This window comes from Condylura cristata, unplaced genomic scaffold, assembly GCF_000260355.1.
Source record: "Condylura cristata isolate star-nosed mole 26May11 unplaced genomic scaffold, ConCri1.0 scaffold00015, whole genome shotgun sequence".
Classification (NCBI taxonomy): domain Eukaryota; kingdom Metazoa; phylum Chordata; class Mammalia; order Eulipotyphla; family Talpidae; genus Condylura; species Condylura cristata.
Genome location: NW_004567116.1, coordinates 17,857,998 through 17,871,131, shown reverse-complemented (window position 1 = coordinate 17,871,131; position 13,134 = coordinate 17,857,998). Strand labels below are relative to the sequence as shown.

The 13,134-nt window shown below is 33.1% G+C and overlaps 1 protein-coding gene across 1 annotated transcript in view; it reads right to left on the bottom strand.

Annotated features, from left to right (window-relative positions):
- CCDC73 (coiled-coil domain containing 73) overlaps positions 1-13,134 on the bottom strand; it is a 63,270-nt gene that overhangs the window by 37,392 nt on the left and 12,744 nt on the right. The window contains exons 3-6 of the mRNA XM_004683579.2: positions 11,846-11,917; positions 9,821-9,856; positions 8,962-9,036; positions 3,689-3,727 (exon numbers count right to left, since the gene is read on the bottom strand). Of these exons, the coding sequence (XP_004683636.1) occupies positions 3,689-3,727; positions 8,962-9,036; positions 9,821-9,856; positions 11,846-11,917 (222 nt within the window). The remainder of the gene's footprint in view (positions 1-3,688; positions 3,728-8,961; positions 9,037-9,820; positions 9,857-11,845; positions 11,918-13,134) is intronic.

The following is a 13,134-nucleotide window of genomic DNA, read 5'->3' as shown; positions in this document are numbered from 1 at the left end:
TGGCTTTAGCTTCTTAGTGCTGTGCCACCCGGAAGGGCCCCATTGTAAGTAAATTTTAAGGAAAAAAGTTCTAAATTATACTTCACATATTCTTCATTTCTACTATTGTGACCTACCTTTCAATTTCTTCAATATGAATCCAAAATAAATTAGTGTGGTATCTTTCATAAGTAGCTTTTTTTAAAAAAAAAAAAAGATTTATTTATTTATTCATATAGAACTGGGGTACAGGTCACAGATGCAAAGGGTGAGAGGATTCACCAGAGACAGAGTGAGGAGCAGAACAGGCAAATCGAAGAAGTACACTGCTGAGGGCAGCAGTGGGCAGCTCAGGAGAGGTCTGCCTCGCCAGGTGGATCTCCTCCGGGGCAGGCAGGAATCGAACTCATGCGGAAGTGGCTTTAGCTTCTTAGTGCTGTGCTTTAACCCGCTGCGCCACAAGGGAGGGCCTCTTAAGTAGCTTTTATAGCTTTACCAGGACTCCCTGGTGGAACAGGGGTTTTTGTATCAGAGCTATCAAGCTATGGATAGCCACTGTGGCATGAGTTCCATCCCTGGCTGGGGAGCTAACCCAACAAGGTACAGCAGACCTGTCCTGTCTTAACTGCTGCTCCCCTCCATAGTGTTCTGTTCCACCTGTTCTACTCCCTGCTCTGTCTCCAGTAAATCCTCTTAGCCTCCACACTTCTACATCCCAATTCTTGTATGCATAAATAAATAAAATCTTTTTAAAAATAGCTATTACCATTCTCTTCATAAATGCAAGGGATATACTACTTAAACAATCATGTTACACATATCCGTATGTATGTACAGATATACTTAATATTCATAATCACAGAAATGATTTCTAGACAAATCTTCAATCTAAAAATATTCTACTAAAAAAGAAAGTATGTTGTAATTCTAAATCAAATCCAAGCCTTCAATATTGAAACTTTGCTTTAATAAATAAAAGTAAACATCTCCTAAAAGGTCTTTCCTTTAAAAGAAAGTGACATACAGGGCCCTCCCTAGTGGCACAGTGGGTTAAAGCACTGCACAAAGAAGCTTAAGCTACCTCTGCATGAGTTCGATCCCCGCCTGCCCCAGAGGAGATCCACATGGCAAGGCAGACCTCTCCTGACCAGCCCACTGCTCCCCTCAGCAGTGTACTTCATCAATCTGCCTGTTCTGTGCCCCACTCTGTCTCTGGTGAATCCTCTCACTGTCCACATCTCTGGCCTGTACCCCAGTTCTGTACAAATAAATAAATAAATCTTTAAAAAACAAAAGTGACATACAAAAAAAGACATAAAACATAAGAGATGGTTGGATAATTTTCTACTTCATTCTTTTTTAGCTCTACTAGCCACTCAGTTATACAACACAGTAGTCATTGAACACAACAAGAAAGATTTTTTTTTTTTAAGATTTTTTTTTACTTATTTGCGCATACAGAACTGGGGTACAGGCCAGAGGCTCGGGGGCGGTGAGGGCTTCACCAAAGACAGGGTCACCTCCGGGGCAGGCAGGAATCGAACTCATGCGGAAGTGGCTTTAGCTTCTCAGTGCTGCGCTTTAACCCGCTGTGCCACCAGGGAGGGCCCACAACAAGAAAGATTTTTATCAATGACCAAATCAGGGTGCCTCCCTGGTAGCTCAAGGGGTTGAAGGAAAGCACTATGAAAATATCTGCATTCACTACAACACAACTTTGATCCCTGCCCAGGAGGGTAACCTGAATGGCACACCAGACCTCTCCTCTGCTCTCCTCAGCAGTGTATTTCAGTAGACCTGCCTGTTCTGCTCACCACTCTGTCTCTGCTGAATCCTCTCTCCTATCCCCACTACACATCTCTGGTCTGTACTCCAGTTTTGTATGCATAAATAAACCTTTTTTAAAAAATGACCAAATCACAGTAAGCTTATTTTTATGTTTTACTGCATTCTTTTTACTGGTAATGATCAATGAGATTCATTAACTGGGAAGGTCTGAAGACCTTTAAAGATAAATGAATTTTTCAATACATAATTGTGTTGAATTATCCAGGGACATATCAGCTAACTGAATTCCTAAAGACAGTAATTAGCCAGTACTTATAGGCTCACCTAGATCATGAAATTCTTTAAAATTTTCTCAGTTCCATTTTTAACATTACTTCTTTTAGGACACAACTTTATATTGCTCCCCAAAGTCCTGTCTTGACACTAGTAGTCATCTTATTTCCTGACTTGCCCAGAGAATCAAATATAAAACAATAGTCTCCTACTCCTAATAAAATAAGATTAACTTAATTACTGAATGATTATATAATGATATACATACACTGTATAAAGCTGAATTAAAGAAAAGATCATCTGAATTAAATATGAATAGAAGGAGAACATTCACAAAAGATTTTTAACATTTGAATCAGTTATCTAAAAGATAAATATTCTATCAGAATTGGCATTAAAATGTACATGTCAAAATATAAAATTATTTTAGTGCAAAATGATTTAATAGTTTGAACTGTTGGGGGAAAATAATGTAACTATAACTCAAACATTTTAGTAGTCTCTTCAGAGGCTGTAATTCATAATAATAAAATGCTTGGACATGATCAAAACTACTGTAAGTATATTGCATGTCTCTGTTTTTTTAAAGATTATATGTATCTCTTTAATGAAATTTTAAAGTGGAATAAAATAAAACACATTTTATGTTGCCTTTGATCTTTAACTTGTAGCCTTATCTCCCAGGTGAAAGGGCACATTATTCAATTTCACTATATTTTGTGTAAAACCACTGTAGCGTTGAAGATGACTTTCAGTACAAATGTCATGGTACTTAAAGCTCAAACCAGAATCCAGTTTTTCAGCTTCTTAATTAAAATCATAGTTTAAAATAGTCTGACAATATTATCTTTATTCTTTCCAGTTGAACAGTGACAGAATTTAACATCTTTTATTCAACCATGCTTAACAATCTTTCTATGGCTCTTTTATTTTCTAATATACCAAAACAATTTCAAGAAATAAAATACTTATGCTTTTGTATTAATGTTAAAAGGAGTGATATCTCATTTCTTAATTCTCATATATACATATCTTACTCATAAGTAATTTTACTTGCCAAAGAAATAATATAAACCCACCCAAAAAGCCCTCTGTAGATTTAGGTGAATATATGAAAATTTTGCTCAAAAAAGAAAAATAGCCATTCTGAATCAAATAGGGATAGACAGAATATCAAGCAAATACTCCATAGTATGCTATGCTATAAAAATGCAAGAATTTTAACATCCTAATGAAGAGATATTCACAATAAATGAACACTTGTTGATGACTACTCTAGTCCAATTACAGTATTTAAGTACATTATATAATGTTTTTAGGCTGTAATTAAAACTGTAATAAATACCTAGAAAAGATATTAAAAGAGGTTTTAGAGTTTTGTTATTCCTGTTTCTTTGTTGTTTTAATATACAGCCTCTATCAAAATTTGGAACTGTGTTAAGTTTATTTTTAATATATAAATATTATGTACTCTGGAAATAAAAATTTGTGAAATTAAGTTACATTTGAAACTACACCTCAGTTCTTTAAAGAGGATATTAATATCCAATTTCAACTTTTTAAAACCATAAATGTCACATTTATATTGATAAAAATATTGCACATATTATATACTAATCTGGAGTTATACATTTTGTAATTTCCTTACCATTTCACTCACTTTCTTCTGTAAAGAATATTTGGAAACCTTAAAAGAAAAAGGAAAAATTGAAATGCTTTAGTTATCTGTTGTAAATTCCTCCAGATATTAAAATGGAATGCTATAAAATATGGCATTTATAGACACTATTTTATAGTGACTTTTTTTTAAACATTACTTACCATAACCTTCTTCCATATAACACATTACATTTCTTCATTTATTCAACACATATTTTTTTTATTTTATAAGTTTATTTTTACATATTTTTGCGCATTTTTCCATCTCAGTTGCAATCCTCTTGGGTTTCCCATCATCAAATCACCCATGTACCATCACCATAGTCTAGTGCATTTCCCTTCCCCCACTGTTTTAGATCCCATTCCCCACTCCACCCCCATAAAATGTCTTTGGTATATAGGTGTTCATCAACATCATTACTTTCTCGCCTGTTCCGTTATATTCCTGCTATGAGAGAAACCATCTGGTATTTTCCCTTTTCTTTCTGGCTTATTTCACTAAGCATGATCTTCTCCAGCTCCATCCATGTTGCTGCAAAAGACATGTGTTTCTCTTTTTTGGTTGCTGAGTAATATGCCATTGTATATATGTACCACATCTTTTTAACACAGTCATCCATTTTTGGGAATTTGGGTTGTTTCCATGTCTTTCCAATTGTGAATGAAGCAGCAATAAACATGGGGTGGCACATATCTTTCTGAACCAGTGTTTTTGTGTCTTTTGGGTATCAGATACCTAAGAGTGGGATTGCTGGGTCATAGGGAAGCTCCATGTTTAGCAGTTTGAGGAACCTCCAAACAGTTTTCCATAGTGGTTGTACTAGTTTGCATTCCCACCAGCAGTGCAGGAGAGTTCCTTTTTCTCCACATCCTCGCCAACATTTGTTGTTGCTAGTTGTTTGAAGATGTGCCATTCTCACTGGGGTGAAGTGGTATCTCATTGTGGTTTTAATTTGCATCTCCCTTACTACAAGCGATGTATTCAACACATATTTATGGAGCACTTATTGGAAGTGAGTTTCCTAGGAGACTGGAATGCAACAGAGAACATAACAAATTCCCTAACCTTAGTGGGGATAGTAGCAGACAATAAAATATGAGTGTTAAGTACAGAAGTTAGAAAGTGACAACTACTACAGAGGCAAATAAAGCAAGTGTTGTCAAGACAAATTTGATCCAACTTCCTCCCAAAGACAAATCTATAACTACAAATGGAATAATTAACAAGGAAGGAATCCTGAAATCAAACAGAGGTACCAAGGATAAAAGGATAGGACCAAGACAGGTACTAAGGAAAGATAAACTTCCAGTCATAAACTCTGGGAATACAATGTACAGAATTATGACTATATATGATAACAGTACTGTATCATGTATATAAATTTTACTAAGAAAGATATTCTAACAAGTTATCACAGAAGAAAAAAATCATAACCACAATATGTAAAGTCATGGATGTTAAGTAATTCTGGTAATCATTACTAAATTTTGGCAATTTGGTAATCACTGAATATAGAAATAAATCATGCTGAATGTCTTAAACTAATACAGTATTTCTATGTCAATTATAACTCACAAATCTGGAGGGAAAAATTTCCCAAAGGTAGTATATATATATATATATATAAAACTAGATTGTAAACACACCAAAAAATCTGGTCACACTAAAAACAAATATGGTTGAACCAATTACATTCCCACTACCACACCAAACTTATTCTTGGTATTTTGAAATTTTTTAATGTCAACCTTTTTGATAGGAGTGAATTGTTATCCCACTGTGGTTTGATTTGTATTTTTTGGGACAAAGCACCATTTCATATATAATCTTATATAATCTTCATGTGCTGGTGCATGAAATGCCTGTCCCAGTTTTTTTCCTACCCCTTTCTTGCTGAAATGCAGGCATTCTTTATATAAGGTCTGTCATGAATCTCAGCTACTATATTGCAAATATCCTCCTACTCCATGACTTTTCACCACCTTAATAGTGGCCTCAGAACAAAAGTTCTTTACCTTAGTGATGTCCAGTTTACCAACATTTCCTTTTTTGATTAGTGCCTGGTTTAAGAAATCTTGATCTACTCCAAGTTCATAAAGATATTCTCCTATGTTTCAGGAATGTTATGGCTTTGGTTCACACAGAAGCTGACATCTGTCATTGATTCCCTATATTGATATTCAATTGACCTGCCACTATGTATTGAAAAGAGAATCCTTTCTCCCCCACAGCACTAAAGTGGAATCTTTGTCATATTACTCAGCAACCAAAAAGAGAAACACATGTCTTTTGCAGCAACTTGGATGGAGCTGGAAAAGATTATGCTTAATGAGATAAGCCAGAAAGAGAAAGAAAAATAGTGGATGGTCTCACTCATAGCAGGAGTATAATGGACCAGGCGAGAAAATAACAAGAATAATGAACAGCCATATACCAGAGACATTTGGTGGGGTGGAGTGGGGAATGGAATCAAAAATGAGGGGGTAGGGAGGGAAGTGCATGGGATTATGGTGATGGCACACGGGTGACTTGGTGATGGAAAACCCGCGGGGATTACAATTGAGATGGAAAAAAAAAATGTACAAAATGATGTAAAAATGTTATAAAAATAATAATAAATTAATTAAATTTTTAAAAAATCCTGCTGGATGTTTTATTGGTATTACTTTGAATCAATCAACTTATTTCACAGAACTGCAATCTTACAATAATATCAGAGGATTTCCTATTTATTGATTTATTTTTTAATTTTGTCTCACAAACTGGGATATATGCTCCATGAGAACAGGAATTCTATTCATTTTGTTTACTGGTATCCCACAACCTGGTAAAATTTAGACTCTCAAAAAATATTTTTAAATATATTTTTAAAAAGAAAGCAAAACAAGCAAGAGCTGTCAATGGCAAGTTTGCTCTTCAACATCAGCTCTTCATTGGAGGAAAGTTGATAAAACACACAGATATAAACCTTGTTCTAAATAAATCATTATATAATTTCAAAATAATAAACATTAACATTTTAATATCCAGATATTTGTCTATGCACTTATATTCTAAAACAAAGTCAGTGAGGAGTGGAATAATAAGATAGGTAATATTTTGTGACCTATTTTTACCTAATACATAATAAAACCTTTCTATAACAAATTTGGGGCATTCAATCAGTTTTCTGTTTTTTGCTATTATCAATTATGCTAAAATAAACATGTTTGTACCAATAACTCTGCAATTACTCACTTCAGAATACGTTCCAAGATGCCATTTCCTAAGACTTACTCATTTTTATAGACTTCTAACAGTTTTACACAGTACTTCAAAGTAGTCACCCACTAAACTCAACTCATATTCTGGAGTACTCATTTTCTTAAATTCTCCTTATATTTTAAAATTTTAAGCAGAAATATTCATATTTCTGAGGGACTAAAATATTAACATACTGCCTAAACAAGCTGATGGCTTTATTTTCTTTTGGGGAAATGAGTTATTTGTGAATAATTTCTTAAAGATGGGATACTGTAACTAAAGCACTGATCAGTCATTAGGTTATAATGTTGGACAAAAAAATTCTGTCCAAAAAATTCTGGATAATGCTGATATAAAGCAACGTAAGTAAATTTTAAAGTATGGTATATTAGATACTGATAAGTGCTAAAGAAAAATAATAAATCAGAAAAAAGGATTACATTGGATGGCTAGGTAAGTCCTTTCTGTGAAGACAACTGCTGAGTAGACTTAATAGAAGTGACAGACTAGAAAGGCTCTAAGGTGGAAAAATATCTCCTGTGTTCAAATAACAGTAAGGAAGTCAGTGTGAGTAGGAGGGAGTAACCAGAGAAAGAATAGTAAAAAATAAATTCAGAGTAGAAGAGGGGGAGGACCAAATATTACTAGGAAGGCCTTGTAATGCATGATATGAACTTAGGTTTCTATATTGAATGCGACACAAAGCCACTGAAGTATTCTAAGTATAAATATGATATAGCCTGACTTATTTTTTAAGAAGACAACTCTACTGCCTTAACATTAAAGATGAACAGAAAACTGCAAAAGAGTAACTTTGTACCTTTACACAAAAATCAATTCAAATGGATTAAAGACTTAACTATAAAACCTCAGACAGTAAAAATATTAGGAAAAAAACATAGGGAAAGAGCTTCTTGACAATAGCTGGGCAATAATATTCTGGGTATGATACCAAAATCACAAATAACTAAAGCAAAACTAGAAAAATGGGATTGCATAAAGCCAAAGTTTCTGCAACACAAGTATCAAAAAAGTGAAAAAGCAACCCACTTAATGAGTTGAGAAACTGATTATATATTTCTCAAAAGAAGAAATACAATAGTCAACACAAACATAAAAACATACTCAACACCACTAATCATCAGGGAAACACGATGAGGTATCACCTCCTATATTAGAATAGATATGATCAAAAAGACCACAGAAGTATTGGTGAGGATATGGAACAAAGAGAATGCTTATATTATGTCAACTGAATAAAGGAACAAATCCGTACTATGATGTGAATTACTTGATTAAGAGAAGTACCATCAAGAACCTTATTGTCAAACATATAACACTCTTTGTAATTAACATTATCTATATTGTAATACTTTGACATCAGGTGAATTTTTTTCTGTTAACAATCTTTATTTTACTTTTTAATCAAATTTTATTGTCTTTCCCACTGAATTTAAGCTCCACAAGGGCAGAGATTTTTATCCTTTTTATTCATTAATGTATCTCCAAATCTTAGACTAGTGCTAGGCACACAGACCTTCAGTAAATATATACTGAATCAGCAATTTTCCACGAGACTGTGAGTAACTTAAAGGCAAACATGTAGTCTTCATTTTTGTATTTAGAGAACACAAACACAGTTGTAAGAAATAATTACTCAGTGCTATATTTAATTTTTAAGGCCATGGGTAAATCGGTTATAGTATATAGATATGACTTGCTTTCCTCATCTATAAAGTAGTAAAAACAATATATATATATATATTTAACTGTATTACTGTTAAGAAATTGGGAAATTTATTTTAATAAATAGTTTTAAAATGAGAGATGGGGACAAATGGCCACTAATTTGAAATTCAAAGTTCCTCCCACTCAAAAAAGTACTAGATTATATAGTGTATACAGTACATTGTAAGCTATATGAATTTCCACAGTGGCTAATTTAAACATTTAAGTGATATTTTACTGATAGTGCTAAAATAGTATATCAATTTTTAAGCAACATTAAATTATCTTACCTGTAATGCTTTTAATGTTTCCTTCAATCCTTCTATTTCTTTTTCTTTTATTTCTGTAGCAAGCTGATATTTTCCCTTTAAGGAAAAAGCTATATTAAAATACCTTCCAATGTTAATGAAATTATCAATGGAGAAAATATAGGAATTCAAAAACCAAAATCTCTACTTTAAATCTAATGCTTTAAAATTATATCTGTCCTACAAATTACATTTCTAGGGACTTCAATGTATCATGAAATTACAATGTCTTTATAAGATTGTAAATATCATGAACTGGAAAGTAACAACAAATCATTTTAACAGTAGAACATTCCTGAGTACTTAAGAACACTATATAATTAGGTTTTTAATTTATATAATTAATAAGAGATTATCTGTCTTATAAATTTAGATATAGGAAAATTTTAAATGAAGGTAGTTTGCTAAAAATAAACTATAATATAAATAATATGTTCATTAATTAAAATATATTAAGTAACTGGAGAAAAATAATGTCAGGTGAAATATCTAGGACTGTTCAGAATTGTGTCTTCTTTTCCAGTTGCTCTGAACCCAGATGTAAATCATCTTTGTGTTGCCAAGTTAATTACACTGAAAAAGCACTAAAAATAAGTTTAATATAAGCATTCAGAAACATGCGAAGAACAGTAATATGGGGACTAAAACTGTCTGGATTCTACTCCCACTTTGCTGATTTTAGTAATCTCAACTATAAAGTAAGTCAAGTAATGTGATTCTCTTGGGGCCTTCCTATTTCGAAGATTTTAAGCAAGTAACAGTTTCTATTTATTAAGCTCCTTTCCAATGGATAATTAAATGCATTTAGTTATAACCCTTTAAATCATTTACAAATAAATACCTTTTCTTCTTCCAAGGAACACATCTTCATTTGCAACTGATGAACAATTTTAAAAATTAAAATACAGGTAAGTATGGTAAGTAAACTGGTAACAATGATTTATACTTATCATTGAGACTTTAGAAATATTTTACATATTGATATTAATGTGGATATGCTACTACTACATTGTGAAAATAAAAGATACAAAAGGGGAAACAGTCCTTCACCACTACTACATTGTGAAAATAAAAGATACAAAAGGGGAAACAGTCCTTCACCAGAAGAAATAAAACTATTTGATTACACTAAATTGAGATACCTAAAAATTTATTTTACACCCCCTGAATTTTTTTCTTAAATGCTGCAATATTTTGCCAACTATGCATAAGTAATAACATATGTCATTTTCTGAAGGCACACTTTAGTGAAATCAGTATCATTTGTATTTTCATTGACAATATTTCTTTTCTACAACTAAAAATATACATGGGAAGCCAAGCAAATAGTGACATTTTATAATAGAAAAATAAAGTGAATATGCCAAAGAAAACTAAGTATTATAAGCAACACAGATATTATGCCAAGTTATCAAGGAATAAAATTTTCTTTTGGACCATTTCCATTTCATTTAACAAATTTCTCATTTATATTCAAAAATCCTTTCCTACTAAAAAAAAATATAGATCTTGGCCCTCCCTGGTAGCGCAGCGGGTTAAAGCACAGCACTAAGAAGCTAAAGCCACTTCCGCATGAGTTCGATCCCCGCCTGCCCCAGAGGAGATCCACATGGCGTGGCAGACCTCTCCTGACCCGCCTGCTGCTCCCCTCAGCAGTGTACTTCATCAATCTGCCTGTTCTGCTCCCCACTCTGTCTCTGGTGAATCCTCTCACCCTCTGCATCTCTGGCCTGTACCCCAGTCCTGTATGAATAAATAAATCTTCAAAAAAAAAAAATACAGATCTTGAGCATTCAGGTTGACATAGCAAAGGACTTTAGTGGTAAGTGTGGTGTGGTGTCATATATCTCAGATATATGAACCTATTTCCCTAAATAATATCTAATGTTACCTCAATTAAAACTTTTTTAAATTAAAAACAAGAAAAAGAAATATGGGGCAGCACCTCCTCTACCCTTCAGAGAACTGAAATATTCTCATCTGTCCAAAGTCTCTTGTAGAAAGAGACATGTATTTGCTTGTTTCCTTACCCTTTAGTTAAAATTCCCATAACTTTGGTGAGGCTAATCTTACTAAAAGGAAGAAAGTTTATCAAATGATTAAATAAATTCACTATACAATGTGAGTTACCAAGAACTCTGATGCTCTTGTGATAAATGACATATAGAATTATTTTTTATATTAATTTCTCTTTCTAAACACACACTTGTATGGAGATGAAAACAAAGAGGAAAAGAAAAAATTGCAAGGACAAGATAACTTCCAAAGGCTCTTTTCCATAAGTGCCTACCTTACACTTTCTAACCAAGGAGTACAGAGAAATTTAAGAGAATCAAGAAGAGCTACAGAATCACAGATAATTAAAGGGGTTGCTACTTATTTCTTTTAGATCTTTTCCTTTAATTTTTTTCTACTAACTTTTCTTAGTTGCTGATAGCTAACATCTATGGAGGTCTGGGTGCAAGATAATCATGTCTCATACTTCACATCTCCTACTTTCATTTCAACTTTTCATCAGGGTTAAAATTCTGGAAATTTAATCTGGAAAAGGTTAGATACTTAGATATTCTAATCAAAGAGAAGGGGATAGGGAAAAAAGAATAAGAACACACATACCATTAACTTATTTAAAATAGATGAAAATACATTTCCAATAGTTTTTCAAATTTTTCTCCATAACTACTGAGTATACTGTATTACATTCCTTATTATCAGTTGTAATTCAAGATAACTTTAGCTATTTCCTGCTTCCAATAATACTCTTTTGGTCTTCAGTTAGTATGGGAAACAGTATGTCATAACAGTCAAAGGAGGATGAGGAAGTTCAGTATTTAAACTGTAGTGTTTATCTATCAGATGAAATTACCTGCTTTTTAAAAACTGCCATTGCTTCTTTGTGTTGTTTTGCCAATACTTCCTTTTGATTCTGAAGAGTCTCCTATTTCAAAAATTATGGAAAGTTAAAACAACTTGTAGCAAAACACTTTCCATTTTGAATTCTAATTGGGTTCACAATTAAAAGTTTAACATTTATTATATAAATTATGTGCTGAAATAACTCTAAAACAATTCAGAGTTTTAACTATCATGGAGTCAGTAAACAATGATTTTTTTCCACTTGCATTTTCAAGATAAAACATCTTAGTTTTTAAATTTTTAAACTGGACATGGGCTGTTCCACAACCTTCGAGAAGTTATCTTTTGTTAAAACTAACTAAAATTAGTTGTACTTCACAAGCAGACCTATTTTTAGAGTTTCTGAGGAAACATTTTATTATCAAAATGTGCACATGGCAACATGATTCTTTAAATCCATTAAATACTTTTTTACAAAACAAAACAACACTAGACATTTCTTTTTTAAATCCACTTTAAATAAGATTTAAACAAGATTCCATTTCTTCTTTTCCCCCACTCTCCGCCCGCACCTTTGGTAAAAGTTTGTGTGCTGCTCTTTAAATTCAAGATAGCTTTTCCACTTTTCTTCTAATTTTACAAAATTTATAAGCCTCATAATGAAAAAATTAGATCAAAAAATGGCAACCACTTTCAAATGTTGTTATTTGATGCCATATTTCTAAAAATATATGCTAACTTATCAATCTGTATGACAGTTTTCCTTACAATCATTACGTTGTCTCTTTCCTCTAGTCTTCCAACAGCTATATAAAAATTGTAGCATAAATTAATAGTGCTTTCACTATTATGCCAATGCAATTTTTACAGAATTCAGAGTTCTACTGTATACAATGATAACATTTCTATTTGCATACCATTTTTCTTCCTGAAGCTAGCAATCAATTTTAATATTTAATTCCCATAACTAATTTTTTAAAATAAGACTGCTAGCTCTCTGATATACATCAGTTGGTACAGAATCTCAGAAAAAAATAAAATGGAAAAAGCAAAGTGAGATGATCCAAGAATCACTTAGAAAATCTTAATTGCGGCCCTCCCTGGTTGCGCAGCGGGTTAAAGCACAGCACTACGAAGCTTAAGCCAATTCCTCATGAGTTCGATCCCCGCCTGCCCTGGAGGAGATCCACATGGCACGGCAGACCTCTCCTGACCCGCCTGCTACTCCCCTCAGCAATGTGCTTCGTCAATCTGCCTGTTCTGCTCCCCACTCTGTTCTTGGTGAATCCTCTCACCCTC